This window comes from Lithobates pipiens, unplaced genomic scaffold (genome assembly GCF_037356315.1).
Source record: "Lithobates pipiens isolate NorthernLeopardFrog02 unplaced genomic scaffold, aLitPip1_a1.2 Scaffold_3, whole genome shotgun sequence".
NCBI lineage: Eukaryota > Metazoa > Chordata > Amphibia > Anura > Ranidae > Lithobates > Lithobates pipiens.
In genome coordinates this window covers 60,670,582-60,694,934 of record NW_027507790.1, presented here as the reverse complement: position 1 = coordinate 60,694,934, position 24,353 = coordinate 60,670,582, and the positions used below count along the sequence as shown (strand labels likewise).

Here is a 24,353-nt window from a genome sequence, read left to right as displayed (position 1 = left end):
ATTAATCGATTATGAAAATAATCGTTAGTTGCAGCCCTAATTGTATTTGTACTGTCTACCCTCCAAGTTGTAAAGTGCTGCGTAAACTGTTGGCGCTGTATAATAATAATAATAATTCTAGTCTGGCTGTCCATTCTGACTGCCCTCTGATCCAATGCGGCCAGATGGAGGGGAACCGATCCTTGTCAATCCTTTTTTTTTTTTTTTTTTTTTTTTTTCCTGGATCGGATTGGAGGTAGGCGCTCGATAGTGGAGCCTGGGGGGTCTGATCGGGTCCGCCTGAAAAACAGTCTGGTGGACCCAACTGGACCGCACTTGTGACTTTGTTTTTTTTTATATATTTTTTATTTTATTTTACCTTTTACAATCACTTTTAAGGTTTTCTGAGTTTGTCCTTTTTAACATTCAGAGTGCTTCTAAGTTGTTGCCCAGTGTGGCTATAATTCTAGATGTTGGTGAATAAATGTTGAATTTTTGTGAGCAGTTAAAGTGATACTAAAGTCTTCATGTTTTGTTATTTTTAACCCTCCCAAAAAAATGTCATACTTGCCTGCTCTGCAGTTTTGTACAGAGCAGCCTAGATCCTACTCTTCTGGGGTCTCTTGCCAGTGCTCCTGGCCCCCTCAAGCAAGCAGCTTGCTATGGGGGCACCCGAGCCACTGCTTTGTGTCCATTCAGACACGGAGCTGCGGTTCAGCCCCACCCCCTCTTTTTCCTCATTGGCTCACTGACTTTGACAGCAAAGGGAGCTGATGGCACACGCTGCTGGGTCTCAGCAAATCAGGAGGGAGAGTCCCAGTCAGCCGAGTCTCTCATGCAACATTGCTGGATCTAGATGGGGCTCAGGTAAGTAAATATTAGGGAGGCTGAGGGGGCTGCTTCCCACTGAAGGTTTATCTTCATGCATAGAATGCATGAAATTAAAAAACCTAAAGGTTTGATCTTGGTTAAGGCACCATGTCTGTATTCTGAATGACAGATGCATCCGAAGAGTGAACAGTTAAATTGTATCTAGCAGTTCCTTTCTAGGATCTCTGGGAATACGTTGAACTCTGTTGCTCCAGAAATGTGGCTTTGGTGAGCGCTTTCATGACTTGCCATGTCAGACCAGCATCTTTATTTATGTTTTAATTTCCTAATCCAGATCTTGGGATATTACTTTACGTCAGGCCTTGGGGTTGACCTGGCTAGACCACATGTGCTGACCCCGTGTGCCAGGAAGATCAGAGGAAAAACAAACAGCCCCATTCCTGGGAGAATGGTTTGGTCACAGCTTCACTTCACAGAAATAAACAAAAGGGATATAGTTACTTCCCAGCACAGTGTCTTGGGAGCAGATAAACTACTTTATTACTGAACAGCGTGAAGAGCAAAGAGGAGTACTTGGCTTGTTAAATCCCCAAGGACCTCTCTTACTGAATGTACATATTACACGGAGTTGGCATGCTGTAGTCTGAAAGGATGCTTTTATTATTCAATTCTAATAGTGTTTATGAATCCACAAACTTACTTAAAGGAAACCTGTAGTAAGGAAGTATGCATCCTGCTAGGGCCAGATTTGGACCCTGGGGCCCCTCATACAGAGAGTTGATTTACATTCTCGATGACATTCTCACATTTTTAAAATGTATGACATAACATCATGTGTGCACACATACATGCAGTCAAAGCGATCTGTGAGGTTCAATTGAGCTGCCAAAATTAGTTTATGAAAAAGGATGCAATATACCAGTCCAGAGTAAAAAATTTTACAGATGAAGGCCGGCAAAATATTACTTCCCAAGACACATAAAATAAAGTGTTTTTACCATTGTATATTTTATTATTATTTTATATGATTTTTTTTATATTTTGTGTGTATTTATTATTATTTGTTTTGTTTTTAAAGGGGGGGGGGGGGCCTTCTGTCAGGGGGTTTAGGGCAGTTGCACCTCTTGCCCCCTTTATAAATCCTCCACTGCCTTCTACCATTGCCGACTCCTCCTGAAAATGCTAGTTCCCTGGCTGTTTTGCTGATCCTGTGGCTCTAGTGCTGTTATGACCTAACTCTGCTTTCCTGATCTACTTACCTGATCTAGGTCAGTGTATCAAAGTTAATGACAGCCTTCCAATGTCTTCCTATACAGGTTTCTTGTCATAAATTTTTGTGAATTCTGCATTTAAAATTCATCAGGCTAATGGCAGATAAAATTTCAGTGGTTTTCTCCTATAAAACACACAAAGCCCTTTTTTATTTTTTCAATGCATTTCAAAGTGTTGGCATTCCCGGGGGTCCTATCCACCCCTTAAGGCAGGGGTGCCCAACCTTTTGAAGAGCGAGGGCCACTTAAGCGACTTGGTAACCGGTTGCAGGCCACAATGAGTAGAGCAGGCGGGTGACAGGTCCGTGCAGAGCAGACATGGACACAGCCCACTCTACTCTACGGGTCCCCCTATCCGCCCTGACAGAAGGGGATTAATTCCCTTCTGTTTTTTTTTTTTTTTTTTTTGCAAATCAGATTGGAGGTAGGTGGGTGTAAAAGGACACAAATCTGTTTACATCTGCCGTTTCATAGAGGTTAATAGAGGGTCCGATTGAGTTGGACCGATTGTGTGAAAGGGGCCTTTCACACTAATGTAGTGCAGTGCACCTGTGTCTTTCCTGTGGGTTAGTTACACTTTGCCCTAGACTTCTATTATATCCTGGAGGTGCGGTGCACTTTCTGAAAGCTCACCAAACCTGCAGGTAATAACAAAAGTCTATGCCTCAGTGCAGGTAACCTGAAGGTGCACCTGCGGATCAGTTTTAAAGCAGCCCAGTAACCACTGCGCAGATATGCCCATATATTCACTGCAATTTTAGTAATAAACTGACCTTTAATAAGTCTTCCATTCAAGTATCATCTGCTGATGCTGTCCCTGGCAGAGTGCATTTGGCATCACTTCACCTATGGCAAGAGATGGCGCTATACAGGAACCATCAGCTTTTACAGCTCTGCTCCACAGCTGCTTGCTTTGCCGGCTTCATTAACACAGATGCTCTGGGATGCCGGGTCTGCAACCCATGATCTGGGCTTGCCAATCTACCATCCCACAGAAGAAGGTCGTGGGCCACATGTGGCCCCCGGGCCACTGGTTGGGCACCCCTGCCTTAAGGTGTCTTCTCAGTGCCCACTCTGCCTTACTCTGCTGAACAGATCAGTGGAAAGGAGTGCAATGTAAGAATCTATGATTCAGCGATGGACATTGCTGTCCCAGCCATTTCTTTTGCTGACCATAGATTAGATTATTTTCTTTTTTTTGATCAGCCAACTGGCTGATCAGTGGAATATATTCCCCCATCCACACATTCATAATGGATGAAGTAATCCTCCTCCACTGCCAGAATACACTGATCAGTGTTGCAGCCGATTGGCGGCATGCACTGATCTCCCATGTATCTTCCAACCATCCCATTTGAGAGGAGTTGTTTACTAGGTCGACCCCCTAACTGGAACAGCCAAGAATGGATTAAAATTCGGCCATTCCCTGCTGAAGCAGCCAAATTTTGATTAATCTATAGCCAGCTTTAAAGTGGAACTTACCACATAATTAGAATAGGCAACACTTTCTTGCAAAAGGCTGTAATAAAACGCACTTACCTGCCTGCTTGCAGTCTTCTTTTGTAAGTACATTGAGCTGTGCATGTGGAGCACAGCATGCATTTCCCCCATACTGCGGCTGGACCTGAATGACTAACTCCCATACACATGCGTACGATCAAGTAATCCCCTGCTGGCCAATCAAGAGGCCAAAAACATTGGGAAGTAGCTCAGGGATAAAATGACAGCGGCTATCCAGGGATGTAACACTTGCATCGTTGGAAGGTAGAAGACAACATTTTGCAGAGTTTAGTCCCACTTTATTAAAGCAATTACGGTGAGCTATGAATGTATATACCAGCAAAGTAATAAATATCACAACAGCTGCTATTAACATAATTGTACAGATTGTTATATAGGAGATGCACGGGTTTCATCTTTATAAAAGTGTGCTTTCATGCCCTGGGGCCAATAATTCTTCAAGCCTGCTTTACCATGTCTATCAAATAGAAAGCGTAGCCAATAAAAACTCTTAAATAGAAAGTTTACCTAATAGGAGCCAGTGTATATACTGTATTGATGGTGATAACTGGGTGACAGATGTCACTTGGTATAAAGCTTGTTACAGCTTGATCACTGTACAATTCTCCACATACTACTATGTTATGGGAGGGGGATACTTAAATTATCTATTCAGTTGATATGCAACTAGGTAAAACATTATACAGTGACTTTGTATCATGTAGGGCCACTTTAATTAGGAACCCAACTCAAAACGTGAAAAATTATAGAAATGTAAAGATGTTAATTGTGCCTAAACCTTTCCAATAAAATTAACTTTTTTTTTTTGTCTGGAATTACTCCTGGGAAAAAAAGCATTGTACTTCCTCCCATACTAGGGAACCTAGACACTCGCTTACCTACCACCTTATTGCTGCAGTTTGAGCTCTAAGGCACTGTTGCCTCTACTAGTCTCATAATATTGGAGTGAGATTTACTGATGTCCCTACCGTTTCTGGTCATTGTTCTCCGTGCTGAATACTCTGACAAAAGGAAGCAAAACCCTGGCCTTAAAAAGATGGCCACCTCCACACAGAGAACAATACTGGTGACTAGCCTTTTGCTTTCCTATATTTTGAGCGCAACTTCCAGAGCTCCGGTCCTCTTTAATTATCCTTACCGCCAGAGGGTACAACCTGTTTAAGTTTGGTTTAGCCCTTGTACACACGGTAGGACACATTCCGACTGATTCTCCGATCGGACCGTGTTGTCGGATAATCCGACTGTGTGTGGTATGCATCGGACTGATTCCGTCGGAATATCCGTCGGACCCAATTTTCCAACTTGGAAATATTTCCCGACCTACTCCGATCATGTGTAGAGAATTTGGATCGGACCAAGTGCCACGCATGCTCAGATCAGATTCCTACATCAAAGCTATTGGCTACTAGCCTGAATGTAGTCCCATCGTAACAAAATTACGTCATCACGTTCTGAAAGATCAGATTTTTTGACAACTTTGTCCGACCGTGTGTATGCAACAGTTTCGGACAAGATCCGACGGGCATAATCCGACGGATTTGGTTGTCGAAATCTCCGACCGTGTGTACAGGGGCTTAGAGTGTAAAAGAGTTCTTGTGTATTGTATTTTTATAAAGTACGTTCTGTTGTATTTTTAATAGCCCTCATATATATATAAAATGTTAATCACCAGTGCATTAATATTGCATAGTCCCCCACAGACTCCTCAGTAAGTTCTGCACATTCCCACGCTAGCTTGGAAGTCTAACCCTTGATTTCCTTTGTTGGTCTGAAACGTTGTTACAACACAGACTTTATTTTCATAAGCGTTTAAAAAACCTCCAGCCTTCTGTTCAGTGAATTGGCAAGGCATAGAGCTTTTTTTTTTTTTTTTCCAAGCTACTGTCAGCCATGTAGAACTGGCAGGGCAACAGAGCAGCTAAATTACATAATGTTGTTTGAAGTCATTGTATATTTTATATGGAAAAAAGCTACTATTTTGTGTTATGTTGGTATAGTATGTGTCTTGTAAATGGCTCTATCCTGTTCTGCGTTGTTTAATGTTGAACGCCAGAAAAAAAACAATGACATGCATTTTTTACTTGTGTACTGCTTATAGAAGTGGGAGGAAGAAACCTTCCTTCTCTGCAAGTCGTCTGTAAGACCTGATACATATGGGCTGAATATACAGTAGACCTATCTTTTCTCCATGTTCTGTTGGTTGTGATTTTGTATGTGCATACAGATTGTATACGTACAATGTCTGTGTGTGTGTGTATGTATATGTGTGTGTTTGTGTGTGAGATAGAAAGATATATATATATATATATATATATATATATATATATATATATATATATATATATATATATATAATTTTATTTTTCTATTAGCGTTCACCATAAGTGTGTCTGAAAGCATCTGCCAAGCCAGACGGCTTACATTTTATGTATTCATCCTGGACCACACATCAGTCATGCAAAGGTAGACCCTCATCAGACAAGATAAGACTCACCATCTCCCATTCATCCTTTACTGCATATCTAGGCCTTGAAGTGCTCCCTCCCCATTTTCCACCTTAGCTTTATTTACTTTAAATGTTTGCCCTGGGATCCTGCCCCTGGGCGTTCAAAACGAACGGTGAGCTATCTGCAGCGGCTGTCAATATTAGGATAATGATACCCCAAAGGTAGGTCTCAATCGCAGTGCGTTTGTCTGCACGGTATCATATGATGCAGAAGTACCATGCAATCTGGTCACAGTGAGTTTCCAAAAGTAGTGCATGCTACTACTACTTTTGGTGGTGTGTGGTGTGATTTCCGCTCATTCAAAATGAATGGACTGAAATCTCACTGCACAGAACTGCATGTGAATCGCACAGAAACACATAGCAAGCTTTGTGCAATTCCTGATGTGAACTGACCCTTGATTAAATGTTAAATAAATTCATCTTTGGGAACATGCTACATGTTCCCAATGTTGCAGCCGATGCCGAATGCCCCCCCCCCTCCCCCCTCTCCTTGGGACAGTGGTACCGTTGTTAAAATCGGTGCAGCCATGCTGGGCTCTGCCCAAGTGGCCATGTCATTCATTCATAGAGTTCTGTGAATGAAAGAACTACAAGTACTGACATTCTTTGTAGATGTTCTCGATGAACTACCAAGGCGCTGTGGAGCGCCATGGTAGTTCATTGATCCTTCCTGTCGGTGTATCTGCATGCCCGTACGGTTTGTATGGGCACACAGATAGGCCTGTAGGAGACCTTTTACAGCCTCCAAAAAATAAAATAATAAATGCACTTTTTTTTAAGTGAACTTATCCCTTAAGTTTCAGTAACCAGGTACATATTTTTTTAATAACACTGTAAAACCTTTTTATTTTTTTCATTGTATTTAGGTTTGTAGTACTTTTTCACATACAATTATCCTTGGTGCTGGGCTGTTAACCTATTTTGTGTTTTTTTTTTTTTTTTTTTTTTTTTTTTAGCGATGCGGACCTTGAGCGAAGACACCATTCGACTATTTCTCCAGCAAATTGCGGGAGCCATGAAAATGCTGCATAGCAAGGGAATTATTCACCGAGACCTGAAGCCCCAGAACATCCTTCTTTCATGTACTGGAGGACGTAGGTCCAACCCCAACAATATTCGCATTAAGATAGGTGAGACATGCTTAGCTACGATTGTAGGCTGCCTCTGTATGAAAGTTTTTAGATCTGATCAAAAGTACAAATTGTTTTCAGTAACTAAGCACTTTACATGTTTGTTGAAAACAATATTTGGTTTATTTGAGAAAGCTGTGCAATGATTAATGTGCAGCAACATGTAGTAGCCAGTCTGCTCATTAAATTAATAGTAACAAAGGAGTGTTGCACAAGCTTGTGTAACTTATTGAATAAATCTACACATTGTTGGTCTAAATAAAAAATTGTTTTTTTTTTGTTCTTTTTGTATTGGAAAAAATGTTCCTGTATTTAGCATTTCATGCATTAGATTTATATATTTTTTTGTAGATTTAATCTGGTGTGTGCTGTTTTTATAGGACTTATTGTTATAGATAAGATCTGTAGAGCATATATCACAGGACTTTCTAGGTTCCTCGCTCCCATTATCCTGGCTTTGCTTCAACTCCCTTTCCTGTCGCCTTGTAGCCAAGTGTTTTATCTAGTTGTTATTTTTAGTTCTGTTTCATTTCTAAGTGTATGATATGGATAGAGGGTGTGCTTTTATACAATGCCTTCAGTATCTTTAGCCATATTGTCTTGTGGAAACAAAATCCCTATGAGATTTGGGTGACTGCTTGCTTTAGATAGACATTCTGGACTAAACTCGAAGCTGACTATAATATTTTCTGTCTGCAGTTTTCCTGTTATATGTTTGTTCATTCTTGCATCCTTTGGCCTTTGTTGCCTGACCATTATGTAGTAGTTTATTCCGTCAGACCATCCTTACTTATTTCTTTTATCGCATTAAGCCCAGAAACCACATACCAATAATCGCCTGGTTCAGCAGGAACTGACTGACTTTTGGTACATCTGTGCCGCTGTCTGTTCAACAGAAGCTGGTCTAATGCCCCGTACAGACGATCGGAAATTGCACCAGAAAAAGTCCAATATGAGCAATCGTGTGTATGCTCCATCGGACTTTTGCTGGTGGAATTTCGGCCAGGAAAAGATTGAGAGCATGTTCTCTATTTTTCGGTCGGAAAAAGTTCAGATCAGAAATTCCAGTCGTCTGTACAAATTCTCACGCGCAAAATTCCTACGCATGCTAGGAAACAATTTGATGCATGCTTGGAAGCATTGCACTTCATTTTCTCGGCTCGTCGTAGTGTTGTACATCACCAGGTTCTTGACGCTCAAAAGTTCAGGGAACTTTTGTGTGACCGTGTGTATGCAAGACAGTTTGAGCGGAATCCCATCGGAATTCTGTCGGAAAACCATCAGAGCTTTTTCCGACCAAAATTCTGATCGCCTGTACGTGGCATAACAACCAGATTCTGTTGAGCGCTCTTGCTGCAAAAGCCAGCAATGAATCAGCGCCCGCTCTGTCAGTGGCTGCAAGCGCTGATTATAGTATTTTGGTGAGGGGGTTAAGGGCCCCCCTGTCGGACTAACATAACTCAGTGTAAGAGATCTTTGCATCACACATTTTTTTTTGTTGACAGGGGGATCTTCTTTTTTTTTTTTCGTTCAACCCCACCCAAGTGAAAAAAATAAAAATAAAACTACCCTTATATACCCTGTGTTACACATAGCTACCAACCAAATTGAGGGAGAGCAAGCAAACTGATGTTTTCTGTTATGCTGTGTACACACGGCCGGACTTTTCAACAGCAAAGGTCCGACAGAACGAATCCGTCGGACAATTCGACAGTGTGTGGGCTTCATCGGACCTTTGCTGTCGATTTGCTTTAGATTTGAAACATGTTTCAAATCTTTCCGACGGACTCGAGTCTGGTCGAAAAATCTTGTTTGTCTGTATGCTAGTCCGATGGACAAAAACCAACACTAGGGCAGCTACTGGCTATGAACTTCCTTATTCTAGTCTGGTCATACATCATCACAGTCAAATCTGTTGGGCGTTGGTTTTATTGTGTGTAGATAAGTCCGATTTGACAGAAGTCCGTCGAAACTCCATTGAAGAGTCCAACGGAATTCAGTCTGTCAAAGTCCGGTCGTGTGTACACGGCATTAGAATATTTTTTTTAAAAGTTGTAAAGACCTCTCTACTTTAAGGGCTAGTACAGGGAAGTAAGGGAAATTGTAGTGTTGCCCAAATACTTCTGTAATAGCAGAAATTGCAATGTAATTAGTTTCATCACTTCTACTTTTCTGTGTAGGTTTAAAATAGATGTTTGTGTTTTTTTTTTTTTTTTTTTTTTTTTTAAATCATGCTTACCTAGGTGGAAGCAGTATAGGTCCATTGCTGCATCTGTCCCCTGCCGGCTCTAAGACAGAGAACCGAGCGATCAAAGACCACTGATCACTCAGTTCTCAGAGCTCTGTGAGCAGAGAAGTAGTGACTGTCAGTCACCAGCTCTCTGCTCTGCCCCCCCCCCCTCTGCATTTACTGGAGCACTAGGATGTGGCATGGGCAGGTGACTCAGGCTCTCGGTGGCTCACTGAGAAGCTGAGCCTGGTGCTGGTCCAGGGTTGTGGATGGATCCCAACTTTGTCGCGACTTTGCCCCGACTTTGCCCCAGCCTGGACTGGCTCTGTGATGTCAGCCGACAGCGGACTTGCCACTATCCACTGAAAAAAGGGTCACAGGAGTGCAGAATGAACAGGAGAAGTACAGCCAGATGAGCTTTGGCTGTACTTCTTTTAATAAAGCTGAACTCAATGCGAGCTGGTAAATGCACAATTGGAAAAACAATACTGTGACTGTATTGTTTACCATAGAATTGACAATTCTTTACAGCTAGTCATTCCTGATTCTTGGCCTCTACTACAGCAGCCATACAGGTTTTAAAAGTACAGCCCCCCACCCTGCTAATTGGACAGTAAAAGAGCTGCTGCAGACAGATGGGTTCATCCTTCTACTCAGTTTGCTTTCCCCTAGCATGTCGGTAAATGTTCATGCTGAAGATCCTGGTTGGTTCCTAGCTTTGGTTCTCCATCTCCAACTCTAAGGCCCCTTTCACATGGGGCTGATCTGTCTGACAGACTCTGTTTTGCTTAGCGGGGGATTGATCCGCTGATCCCCTCTGAGCATGCGGATGACAGGTCCGTTTCTGCTCACTGTGCTGAGACAGATCTGTCAGAATCCCACTCTCCTCTATGGGGAGATTGGATGAAACCGGACCACATGTTTTCCGACAGTCCTGTTTGATAGAAGTCGATCAGAAATGGTAGTAGATGGATTTACATTTGTCCGGTCCCTACTGAAGCAGACAAAATTTGATCCATCTGTGTCTGCTAAGTATGGGATTGCAAGACTCCGATTTTAAAGTGTAACTATAGACAAAACTTTTTTTATATATTTTATTTTTATTTTATTTTTTTTTAGTTTTGGATAAAGCGAGGGAAAGTTTATAAACCCTTATCTATCTATGTCCCATTGGTGAAATTTCCTATCACTTCCTGTCCCATAGCCAAAACAGGAAGTCAGAGGAGAATCCCAAGTTGTCATCAGAACTAGTGTCCCCCATTGGAAGATTTCTCCTCTTTTGAGATTTTCATTTACTTTCACTTTCAGTGATCACGGTAAACAGGACAAATAGAGAGGATGAATATCCTCAACAGGGACACAGTAGAAGTGAAAGATACCGCGCTGTCACCTGAAAAATAGAATTGGCAGTTAGCACAGCAAGAGACAATTGCAAGTAAAAATTATTTGTATATGTGCTGCGCTAAATAGAAATGGTCATATAAGATGTACAATCCTATTTTATATGACTGTATCTATTTAGCCCTACACATATACCCATTATCTTAACTGGGACACAGACAGCGATAAAAAGGAAGGTTTTCTAAACCCATGGGCGTCCACAAGGGGGGGTCCAGTGCCCCCCCTGGAATCGCCAAGGTGTGCGGTCCTTGCAGGGTCTGCCGCTAACTTTTTTTCTGAGTCTGCTCTGCTTCTCTCTCTGACGGTGACATGTGACTCTATATCCGGAGGCAGCAGGCTACAGCCCCCAGCATGCATGCAGTATGCTGGGGGGGAGAGGGGGGAGCCTGAAACATGGGAAAAGCAGAGCAATTGAGTGCTATAGGAGAAGGAAAAAAAAGAGGACTGTGCTGGGGGAAAACAGGGAACCGCGCGGTGCCCGGCCCATCAGGGAGAGGGAGCCGGGCGGTGCCCGGCCCATCAGGGAGAGGGAGCCGGGCGGTGCCCGGCCCATCAGGGAGAGGGAGCCGCGCGGTGCCCGGCCCATCAGGGAGAGGGAGCCGCGCGGTGCCCGGCCCATCAGGGAGAGGGAGCCGCGCGGTGCCCGGCCCATCAGGGAGAGGGAGCCGCGCGGTGCCCGGCCCATCAGGGAGAGGGAGCCGCGCGGTGCCCGGCCCATCAGGGAGAGGGAGCCGCGCGGTGCCCGGCCCATCAGGGAGAGGGAGCCGCGCGGTGCCCGGCCCATCAGGGAGAGGGAGCCGCGCGGTGCCCGGCCCATCAGGGAGAGGGAGCCGCGCGGTGCCCGGCCCATCAGGGAGAGGGAGCCGCGCGGTGCCCTGCCCATCAGGGAGAGGGAGCCGCGCGGTGCCCACACCATCATGGAGAGGGAGCCGCGCTGTACCCACACCATCATGGAGAGGGAGCCGCGCTGTACCCACACCATCATGGAGAGGGAGACTGAGCCACTGCTAGGGTACACAGGTGCTAGACTACTGATCAGAGTTGGCTTTGGCAACCCAGAGTGAGCGAACAATCACTGCTGTGGTTGCGCTGGGTCTGGTAAGAGGTCTGTTGGCCATTATCCATTACTGTTCCTAGCCATTAGGAAGTCCCCCCCCTTTGACAAAGGAATGTAATTGTTGTTGGTGCATTTTTAAGCTTTGCAAGTTTTTTTCACAAATATTAAATACACAGTCGGGATAATGAGTGCTTTTCTTACTGCCTGGAGGTCAGCATTGAAGTAATCGGGGGTGTGTGTTTTGTAATGTGCAATTTTCTGCAGCTGTTTGTCAACTTGAAGTGAACAGGTTGAGCAACCCGACACACTTCTCTAATCTAGAAATTCATTTTGTTGTTGATGTTTGTGTTGCTGAATGCTTTCATATTGATTTTGGAACTGGAATTTTTATAATGATTTGATTGATTTATTTTTTGAGCTCCATCAGAAAGAAATTCTTGTTTCATGATCCTGAACACTGCCACCCTCTTGCGTTTTTTTTTTTTTTTTTTTGATTTTCAATAGATTTTTATAAAGGTTTTCAAATAAATGCAGCGCAGTTTGTCTTCATGTACGGGGTAGTGTGAACACCGTATAGCGATCATGCTGTGACACTGTCCAGCCTTTTTCATTAATTGGACTCTGTTGACAGCCTTTGACTATCAGAGAGGCAGTGTGCTATTGATGTGTCAGATCTGTTTTATGTGCTGTGCATTCTCTCTGCTCAGATAGGAGAAATTCATGGAGAAGGCATTTAAATATCATTGGATGTGGGGTAAGTTGTGCCCATAGGCAGACCCAGAGCAGCGAATGCATCACACAGTGGCCATAATGCTTACTAATATGGCTTGCTAATCTTCAGTTAGTATAGAACAAATGATTTGCCACAATGGTCTGTTATGCAATACTGTAATAAATAGAACTGCAAAGCTAACATGCTTACAGCGGTTTTAAGTTCTGATTGATGCTGTTTATTTTATGTATGTTTTGTTTTTGGATGTGTGTTTTATAGTGATTGTTGCACTAGCTCTGAAAATTTAAATAGTATCTAAAGCCAAGTGGGGCAGCACAGTGGCTAAGGGCCCCTTCACACGGACTTGTCCGTGTACGGAACCCGCTCTGTCGATCCCCGCTGAGCAGGAAGATGACAGGTCCGTCTCTGCACCCTATGGGGGATCAGATGAAGACAGACTGTAGAGTCCGTCGTCATCCGATCCGATCCGCAAACAGATGAAAAAGTAGGTTTTTCCTCCGTCACACTTTTTCAGCTTGGAGCGGGTTGGATGTCAGCGGACATGTCACCGCTGACATCTGTCGCTCCAGAGAGGTCTATGGAGCGTCCGTTCAGGTCCGCCTAAAAAAAACTGACAGGACCTGAACGGACAGTCCATGTGAAAGAGGCCTAAGTGTTTAGCCCTTCCACCTAGCAGCACTAGGGTCATCGGTTGGAATCGCAGTCGCAACACTACCTGCATGGAGTTTGTATGTTTTCTCCCTGTGCTTTTGTGGGTTTCCTCCCACACTCCAAAGACATGCTGGTAGGTTAATGGTCTCCTGTCCAAATTGGCCCTAGTATGTGTATGTATGAATGTGATAAATTGATGGCTATGTTTATGTATGAATGTGAGTTAGGGACCTTAGATTGTAAGCTCCTTGTTAGCACAGACTGGTATGAATGTACAATATATATTTGTAAATCGTTGCATAAATTGTCAGTGCTATATAAGTACCTGTAATTATAAAAAAAAAAAAAAAAAAACATTTTTCTTATTACTATATTGTATGAATAATAAAAATGTTAGTTTTTTTTTTTTTTTTATTTATATTGTAGTAATAAAAATGTTTAGTTTTATTTTTTATTATTTCCGGTACTTATATAGCACTGAAAATGTATGCAGCGTTGTTGCAATTCAAACTAAGGACCCTAGGGCTGCTAGGTGGAAGTGCTAACCACTTGGCATCTGTGCTGCTCAATATATTTGAGGGGCTAGAACCTCTGTGAAAGTTTGTTTATTTTTTTTATTGCTTTGTTTGCTCCCACAGTCTGTGTTGGTTTCTTTGTCCACAGATTTGCCCTCTCTGTTTGTCCTGATTAGGTCATCAGGCTATCTCCAGGTCCCCCACAGCATTCACCGGTTCTTTCTGCTGACTTCTACATCCTTACTGCCTCTTGTAATGGTGAGAAGATCGGCAGGAGGAACCAGAGAGCTGCTGGGGACCTGGAGATGCATATTCCCAGAGGTGCTGGTTTCCGTACAAATTTCGGGGGATATCCATTTATACTGAACTGGGTTGTGTTCTGCCTCTCCTTTTACAGGTACTCTGGATGTTTAGCATAGTGAGAGGGTCACATTAAGCTTGTATATGCTGCATTGGATGATCATATATAATAAAGGGCTAATCTTTTAATACATAGTTTGTACCTTGTACAAACACTAGCTCCATTGCAGTTATCCTTTGTGCGAAACTAAATTCTTTTAGTTGGTTAAAAGAAGGGTATTCTTAATGAATTCTGTTGTTTATTATGCACAGCTGATTTTGGATTTGCAAGATACCTGCAAAACAACATGATGGCTGCAACACTTTGTGGATCTCCCATGTACATGGTAAGGAGCAATTTGTAATACAATAATAAAAATGTTTTTATTGGCCACACAAAAACAATGTTTTAAGGTGATTTGTAAACCGGGTAAATGCCTCTGGGCATCTTAAGATTTGATCTGCAGGCACACATTATATTTAGCAATTCGCAATCAGTAATAACCATATTCCTATGAGTGAAAATGAGACAAACCTGCTATAAGCAGGCAGTGTTCTATGCAAATCTCAACTTTTTCTGCAAGGCCACATTCACATAGCCAAATCTGCCAAGGTGCTGCAAGTATGTTGCCGAAAACTGTGCATGGAATCCCAGGTCTATGCAGACAGCCCCAGCCAAAAAATCTGTACAAAGCTTTAATGGGCTGATAGCGGCTGCAGCTGTTCACTGGTGTCATCTGGATGCAGTATACTAGTCCACTGTGGACGACTGGAGCAATTATCAGCCGGTCACTGCTTTGTACAGGTTACCTGTTTCCAAAGCATACTTGATACACCACAGCTAATTTGGGCCTGTGACTGAGGCCTAAGTGTTGAGCTTGGCCCTGGCCCCTTCTCCAACTCCCATATTGATTCGTTATTATGACCTGTGGCCTCATTGACCGATACAGAGGAATGATGCTGCTGTGTGGGTGACAAAGCCATGCCAATTTCAAATGTGACAGTGGCTGTGAGGGAGAGGAACCCCTTTCTGCTGTCCAGGGTGGACGGCGTGCTGTGCTGGAACATGTTACATGTTACACCCTAAATATGGGTGTAATATGTAACATGTCCCAAAAGGTGAAGTTGGCCTTTAAATTGCCTAGATTTTAAACTTTATTTTTTTTAATATTGCACTCTCTCTGTGGATTTGTGTTTATTTTTTCTCTTCTTTAATTCCAAGAAGTAAAAGTCTGTTGTGCCATTTACAGCATTGTTCATTTTATAGATACAGGCATTTATGTGACAGATATTCATTCTACAACAATATAAACAATGTTTTGTGTGATGAAGTCAGATCAATGAAGGTTTCAGTTGACTCCCTTTATTTCCATGTAAAATAATTATAAGGGGATCTGTAATTGTTATGTTTGAAGATGTGATGTGTGCCCACACATACTGTCTCTGCTTCCTTCCTGGGGTCATAATAATAGAAAATATGTTACAGATGTTGTGTTTAAATGGTTGCCTGTGATAATGAATACCCTTTGTTACTGTGATTCTTATAGCGTTCTTGTTGCCCATACACTATTGTGTAAAAAAATCAATGGTGTGTCTCTGCCATTTCATTCTATGATCTGTTATTTATAGTATCGCATCCATTTGCTCTGAAATCTAGCTAAAAATGACAGTAGGCTTAGCCAAAGCAAGTAGCATTGAAAGAACCATCTGAATAGAGGGGGCATATTTGGAAGATCAGAGTGGGAATGAGTCAGCTTTGCAGCTTCCATACTTTGCCTGGGGGGATGGGAACTGTCACATCTGCCAGGGAGAATTGTGCTGCTTGACTGCTGGCAGTTGGACACCTAGCTGTAAAGTAAACAGCTGGCATGTGCCCAGCAGATTTCAGAACTCTTATATCCTGGAAGCTTTCGTTGCTAGTCAGGTCCTGTACAGCTCCTGAGCTGGGCTTCAAGGCAAAAGCAGACATCGGACATTAATTTATACAATGTTTCTCTCCACTTTGCCTAAACATCTGCACTGAATCCTAAGTAGATCTGCTATTCAGAGTACAGGGTTAGAAAAACTGTGAATAGGCTCTGTATTGCCGAGTCTTTTTTTTTTTTTTTTTCTCTTCTACCTGTATGTTACATTAACAGAACTTCACAAGGCTCGGCCTTCTTAGTGCAAACTTCACGATTGCCTTTTATAGGTCTGATTCATGGAATAAAACAGAAAAAATTCCATCTGAGGTTAATGGATATGGTCTAGAGAACCGTTTGTGGTTATGTGACCGTTGTACCACTCCATGGAAGCGTTCGTAAAGATCGTTGTAAATCAGACTCTGTATATCTGACCCCCACTCTTTCTTCTTAAAGATATTTCTTACTTTTTTATTTTTATTTTTTTCATAGCAGCAAAAAAAAGAACACATTTATAGGTTTTATTATTGTAGATGAGGATCACAAAATTAATGTATTTTCTCACTATTTGAAATTCATTTTTGTCATGCAGCTAAAAATATAAAATTGCACAGTTCCTGAAAAATGAGTACAAAGTTTGTTCCTTGCTAACTGATAAATACTTAAAAGCCAGCTGGATATAAAGTGGAATTTTCTAACTAATGTTACCCTGGCACCCTCAAGCCATAAAAAATAAATATATATTATATATATATTTATTGTGTGTGTGTGTGTGTGTGTGTGTGTGTGTATATATATATATATATATATATATATATATATATATATATATATATATAATATATATATATATATATATATATATATATATATATATATATAATATTATATATATATATATATATATATATATATATATTAATATAATATTATATATATATATATATATTAATATAATATTATATATATATATATATATATATATATTTATTTATTTTATATATACACAGTTACGCTCATAAGTTTTATATACCCTGGCAGAATTTATGATTTCTTGGCCATTTTTCAGAGAACATTTATGATAACACAGGGGTCAAAATCTTGCCTTACTCTAGCTAAAATAACACCAACCCAGTTCATATTATACTAAATAAAATGTAGGAATATGAATAATAACACAAAAACTTTTCTTTCACTCATGGTTAGTGTTTGGCTGAAGCCATTTATTATCAATGAACTGTGATTACTCTTTTTAAGTCATAATTGCAACAAACTACCCAAATGACCCTGATCAAAAGTTTACATATCCTGGTGATTTTGGCCTGATAACATGCACACAGGTTGACACAAAGGGGTTTGAATGGCTATTAAAGGTAACCATCCTCACCTGTGATCTGTTTGCATGTAATTAGTGTGTGTGTATAAAAGGTCAATGAGTTTCTGGACTCCTGACAGATCCTTGCATCTTTCATCCAGTGCTGCATGGGCGCTTCTGGATTCTGAGTCATGAGGAAAGCCAAGGAATTGTCCAAGGATCTGCGGGAAAAGGTAGTTGAACAGTATAAAACAGGAATGGGATATAAAAAGATATCCAAGGAATTGAGAATCTCAATCAGCAGTGTTCAAACTCTAATCAAGAAGTGGAAAATGAGGGGTTCTGTTGAAACAAAACCACGGTCATGTAGACCAACTAAAATTTCAGCCACAATTGCCAGGAAAATTGTTCAGGATGCAAAGAAAAACCCACAAATAACTTCAGGGGAAATACAGAACTCTCTCTGAAAACATGTGGTGTGGCTGTTTCGAGATGCACAATAAGGAGGCACTTCAAATGATGGGCTGCATGGTCGAGTCGCCAGAAGAAAGCCATTTATATGCAAATGCCACAAAGTATCCCGCTTACAAAAGGGCAAACGGCACAGAGACAAGCCTCAAACCTGATGGCACAAAATCATTTGGAGTGATGAGACCAAAATTGAGCTTTTTGGCCACAACCATAAATGCTACATTTGGAGATGAGTCAACAAGGCCTATGATGGAAGGTACACCATTCCTACTGTGAAACACGGAGGTGGATTGCTGATGTTTTGGGGATGTGTGAGCTACAAAGGCACAGGACATTTGGTCAAAATTGATGGCAAGATGAATGCAGTATGTTATCAAAAACTACTGGAGGAACATTTTGCATTCATCAGCCAGGAAGCTGCGCATGGGATGTACTTGGACATTCCAACATGACAATGATCCAAAACACAAGGCCAAGTCAACCTGTCATTGGCTACAGCAGAATAAAGTAAAGGTTCTTGAGTGGCTATCCCAGTCTCCTTACCTCAATATCATTGAAGCACATTGGGGAAATCTCAAACATGCAGTTCATGCAAGACAGCCCAAGAATTTATAGGAACTGGAGGCTTTTTAACAAGAGGAATGGGCAGCTTTACCATCTCAGAAGATAAAGAGCCTCATCTACAAATACCACAAAAGACTTCAAGCTGTCATTGATGTTAAAGGGGGCAATGCACGGTATTGAGAACTGGGGTAGGTAAACTTTTGATAGGGGTCATTTGGGTAGTTTCTGTTTGTCCTTCTTATTTAAAAAGAGTAAAAACTGTTGATTTATAATAAATGGTTTCAGGCAAACACTAACCATGAGTGAAAGAAACGTTTTTGTGTTATTATTCATATTCTCTGAAAAATGGCAGAGAAATCATAAATTCTGCCAGGGGGTGTGTGTGTGTGTGTGTGTATGTATGTGTGTGTGTGTATATATATATATATATATATATATATATATATATATATATATATATATATATATATATATATATATATATATATATATATATATATAATATATGTGTGTGTATAGGATGAACTGGGTTGGTGTTATTTTAGCTAGAGTAAGGCAGGATTTTGACCCCTGTAAGGTTTATTTGTGCCATCTTTGTCCCATTAAGGAGATTTACATTCACTTCCTGTCCCATAGCAAAACAGGAAGTGAGAAGAAATCCCTGAAAATTAAGCAAATCTTTTGGGGAACCTCAAATCTCCAAAACTAGTGTCCCCATTAGAAGATCCCCTCTATTACTTTTCTGGGGACAACCAACTTTCACTTTCAAGGATTATGGTAAATGGGACAAATGGGTGAATCTCCAAAATGGGGATACAGACAGCAATAAAAACTGAATAATTCATCTCCACTCTTTCCAAAAGTAAAAAAAAAAAAAGTTTAGCCTTTTAGTTATACTACAAAAGTAGCATTAAACTTTTAAATTGGTCCAAGCAGCCCAAGGAGTGAATCATTTTGTAGTGCATTGCAATTGCACATTTATTGTTATTGCATGTTTTATGTGTTGATTTCCACTGGCTCCACAGCGCTCTGCTCCTCTTCCCTGAACTTTCGAATAGGGAAGCGCCCACACTGCGCCTGTCACAAGGGACTAATCAATTGGACATTGCAAACTGAGGCTGCTGTCGTCACCCTAATAGGATGAGGATGAGGGAGGAGCAGGAAAGTGGTTTTCTGCTATAGGCTTTTGAATGTGTAGACCTATGTTGAGTGCATGCATGCAGAAGTGGCTCCGTGGGACCCTGCAAGGGTTTGGAGACCCCATAAAGCAGGTACTGTGGGTAAGCCCTCTTTTTACAGATGACATACAGCATGACTACAGGTGTTTGAAGAAAAAGACAGTGAACCTGGTAAGTCTTGAGGTCTGCCGCACTATAGCCATTTAGGTTTAATAACATTTTAAATATAGATCTTGCATTCTATGGTGCATTTAATGTTGCCTACATGTTCAAGTATTTTATATAAAAAATACACTGATCTATGTAAAGTATTCATTGTACACATTGACACAAATCACAGACAGACTGTATGCATGCTTTTCTTGTAGTTTTGCATCTCTTTCTTAGTGAGATTTAAAGATAATGTCATGCTATCACGCAGATGCCAACAGCCAATAATGTGACATATTTCTTTTAAAAGGCACCTGAGGTTATTATGTCCCAGCACTATGATGCCAAAGCTGACTTGTGGAGCATCGGTACCATCATCTATCAGTGCCTGACTGGCAAGGCTCCCTTCCAGGTAGGTTTCATCCACCTGATTGATACATCCACAGCTGCTTAGTGAACCATAAAATGTACTTGTTTTTATATCAATAACTTTTCATTTTTGCACATTTGGTTTTCTGCTGGTTTTAAAGCAGTGTTACTTTCATTTATCTGATCATAGAATAGCCTTTATACTGGCCACACAATGACTTTTTAAAGCAATCAACCTCTTGTTAACCCTGTCCAGATGAGCTTAGAGCTTCATCAAGCTTATGAATGGGGTAACAAAAGACTTGTATGTCAGCACCGGGAAGTAATATTCGTCAGTGAAGGAAACTGACTCCTGTCTGTGTAATAAGACACAATTGTGTCTCGTGCCATCATCAGTTTTGGCATGGGTACCGGTGTCCTGAACATGGAGGGGTGACATTTCAGACATCAAAGGAGTTTAATAAAATATTCACTGGTGCTTGTATGAGAAGCGTCTAAACTATGTTGCTTAATGAGCAGTCAAAATTAAGAAATACAAACACATTTTTGCAACTTTGATATAGTATGATCTGGCAAAATAACCAAGTCCAAATAGTTCTCATTGCATCTAGTGGATACTTCTAAAATCTGTATTGCAACAATTCAGTTAGGTTGAGTTAGATGACTGCATTTTCAAATTTAGTGATTTTATTGTTCTTAAAGTGGTTGTAAAAGTAGAAGGTTTTTACCGATTTTCCAAAAAATTGTGCTTGAAAGACCTCTGTGCAAATACAGCGTGACATTAAATATTGCAACAATCTCCATTTTATTCTCTAGGTCTAAAAAAAATAAAAAAGTGTGTGTGTGTGTGTGTATATATATGTATATGTGTGTGTGTGTGTGTGTGTATATGTGTATATATATATATATATATATATATATATAATAATTTGGAGGTTCTAAGTAATTTTCTAGCAAAAAATACAGATTTTTTTAAACTTGTAAGCAACAACTGTCAGAAAAAGGCCTGGTCTTTAAGTGGTTAAACTGACCTAATTTACTGACTAAAGATTTCATCCCTTTTGATCTAAAGAACTAAATGTTGCATAGTATCTCTAAGCGCTGACCAATGTTGATAAACATTGGCTTTTTCTTTTTTTTTGACAGCTCTGAGCAGAGACTGGCCGGAGTTGCATGACGTCACTCATGCGGGAGCCAACGGTCATGGCAGGCTGCTGAAGAAAGGGCACTATGGTGCCCTTTCTTCAGTGCTCATGCACTGATGACATTGGTGCAAGCGTATATGGCAAATATCTCCTAAACCGTGTAGGTTTAGTAGATATATCTAGTACCTACATGTAAGCCTTATTATAGGCTTACCTGTTGGCAAAAGCAGTATGTAATGGTTTGCATTCACTTTAAGATTGTGCTCAAACCGGAAGGAGATGGCCGGACAGCCCCATGCTGGTTTCAAGTAGATGACACCCTGTGTGTCACCAGGACTAGGAATACAGAGATTCACAACCCTGCAAAGGACTCTGTAATCGCCACCTTATCCCTGCAATCGAGGACCGATTTCAATATTGTCCAAACAGTGTCTTTTTCAAGCTGGTATACCCAGCAAGCGATCACAGCCTGAACACCTTTTGAGGCTTTGTGCTTTGACTCAGCTGACTATTTCCTTCTACCCAACTCTCATGCGGGGCCGTCTTAAATGTTTTATGGAAACATGGGGCTGAATGATTAAAGGGCTCACTGTGAATCTGTTCTACCTCCTAGACTCAAGTCATATTGCTACATCAACGCCTGCTGAATTCTACTGCTTTACCATCTCTATGACTGATAGTGCTACACCAGGAAACCAAACCTGCCTTGTTTATTTACTGGCAGGGACACCTTCCAGCCCAAAATTGCATTTGTCTGTGATGATCAATGCCTTTTTTAATACTGTAGATCCCTTATGCAGCAGCTTTAAAGGCAAATTGGGAGTCTAGAGGTCCATGGTTAAACACAATACGGGTCTGTGCTACCAATGTTTCCCAGGACTCATCTCATCTGATGTACATAAGCATTATGTGTTAAGTTACACCAAATGACTTGAGGTGATTGACACATGTGGGGATGAATTGGATATGGCTGCGCTCATGGGCTTGTGTTTTTAAAAGTGACAACGTTGTCAGTTTTTACCATGTGTAGTGTCCTATTGTTTATGCTTTCCTTTCAATCACTTTTTCTTCCTATTGTTCTTATAGAGATATATCAGGTTAAACTGCAGTTTGTTCTTTTTCCTTCATTGAAGGCAAGGACAAGTTGGGTCCTATTCCCACTTCCCTGTTTATTTTAACTGCCTCTCCTGTCTTGATGAGGAACTCCACCCAATTAGGAGGGTTGGTATCCTGCCACCTGAATTGACCATTGATATTGGTCATCAGGACCCCATGTTTTTTTTTTTTTTTTAATATATTGTGAGAAAATGAGTGACCCAGTAAAAGTGTTGAATTAGTTGTGTAATGAGAAAGTTTAATATAGCGTGTGTTGAATATTTTAAGATGTGTTACATTTTAGTAGAGGTCGACCGATATGGGTTTTTCTCTGGCCGATGCCGATGCCGATATTTAGAAATCATGGTGGCCGATAGCCGATATATAATGCCGATTTTTTGGGGCCGATATGTTAGGCCGATTTTATTTTATTTTATTTATTTATTTTTAATCCCCCTTGATCTAACACACCTTTCCCACTGGGGCGTTTTTTAAGGCGCTTTTGGGCTAAAAATAGCGCCTGTAAAGTGCCTGCAAAATGGCTCCCCTGCAGTCTGTGTGAAAGACAGAGTGCTTTCACACGGAGGCGATGCGCTGGCAGGATCTTAAAAAAAAAAAGTCCTCCAAGCAGCACGTTTGGAGTGGTGCATACCGCTCCTCCACCACTCCTGCCCATTGATATGAATGGGCACCACTGCCGAAGCGGTGCTTCATGGGCGCATTTAACCTCTTCCTTGGCCGCTAGCTGGGTTATATGTGCCCCACTAGCAGCCAAATAGCACCGCTAAAATGATGGTAAAGCGCCGCTAAAACTTGCGTTTTACCATCAACGCCTGCCCGCTCCAGTGTGAAAGCAGTCTTCATTAGTGATACAGAAAATTTCTTACACTTAAACTTTTATTAAACAAAACAAACCTCCAATCAGTTTACTTGTATGTATGATCTAGATAAAAAAAAAAAAAAAAAACCTATATATTAAATAAAAACGGGTAGTCAAAACTTTTGGACAAAAAAAAAAAAAATGGACTAACTTTACTGTTTTTATTTTATTTTTATTTTTTAAATGGTGTATTTTTTTCCCAAAAAAATGCATTTGAAAGACCTCTGTGCAAATGCCGTGTGACATAAAATATTGCAACAACCGCTATTTTATTCCCTAGGATCTCTGCTAAAAAAAAATATATATAATTTTTGGGGGTCTAAGTGATTTTCTGGCAGAAAATACAGGATTTTTACTTGTAAGCAACAAGTGTCAGAAAAGTATTTAAATGGTTAAACTGAGAACTTCTACACAGAGATGACTTCATTCATTCAGTGTAAACATTGTAACATTTAGTTCTTTTCTTGGCAGTCTGCCCAGAGAGGAGGAAAGTGTTGCTATGACAACTCAGGCAACTCACACTGACTTCTTACAGAAGTCATTTCAAAGTCTCGCTGTAGAATCGGCTTTTTATCAGCAGAATCGGCCGATGCCGATTATTTAAAAAACGGCAAATATCGGCCGATATATCGGCCGGCCGATATATCGGTCGACCTCTACATTTTAGCATATGTAGTAACGTGCCATGCTGTCTGCCTCTGCACAATCCCTGGACAACTTGGGGCCTTTGGGGAAAATGTCTTTTACCAAGCCAATAGACCATCACTCTGATGAAGAGTCCCTGTGAATGCGCACTTTTTTGGTTCTTTCTACTCCACAGAATGTTAATCTTCTTTATTTCAACCACTGGTACTGTATATCCAGCAGAGAACTAACATTTTTAGAAAGAGGTCAGCAGTAGCACCGACAGCTTTTCCTTGTACACATGCGATCTGAAGATCGATCCATGGTGGGGGGGGGGGGGGTTGACAGGTGGTGAAGAGGCGCTATGTCCCCTCCTCACCATCTGATTTAATGCTATAAATACCACCTCACTTCACCAATCGCGTGCATTGCACAAGGTTGCAGGTTGGCCCTGGGTCTTGTTCGGCACTGGTAACACCCGTCAATTGTGTCAC

General features: G+C 41.1%; 1 protein-coding gene across 4 annotated transcripts in view; it reads left to right on the top strand.

The window, feature by feature from the left end:
* ULK1 (unc-51 like autophagy activating kinase 1) overlaps nucleotides 1-24,353 on the top strand; it is a 123,050-nt gene that overhangs the window by 34,719 nt on the left and 63,978 nt on the right. For all 4 annotated transcript variants that reach the window (XM_077461768.1, XM_077461767.1, XM_077461771.1 and 1 more), the window contains exons 6-8: nucleotides 7,068-7,241; nucleotides 14,441-14,514; nucleotides 20,057-20,158. In XM_077461768.1, the coding sequence (XP_077317894.1) occupies nucleotides 7,068-7,241; nucleotides 14,441-14,514; nucleotides 20,057-20,158 (350 nt within the window). The remainder of the gene's footprint in view (nucleotides 1-7,067; nucleotides 7,242-14,440; nucleotides 14,515-20,056; nucleotides 20,159-24,353) is intronic.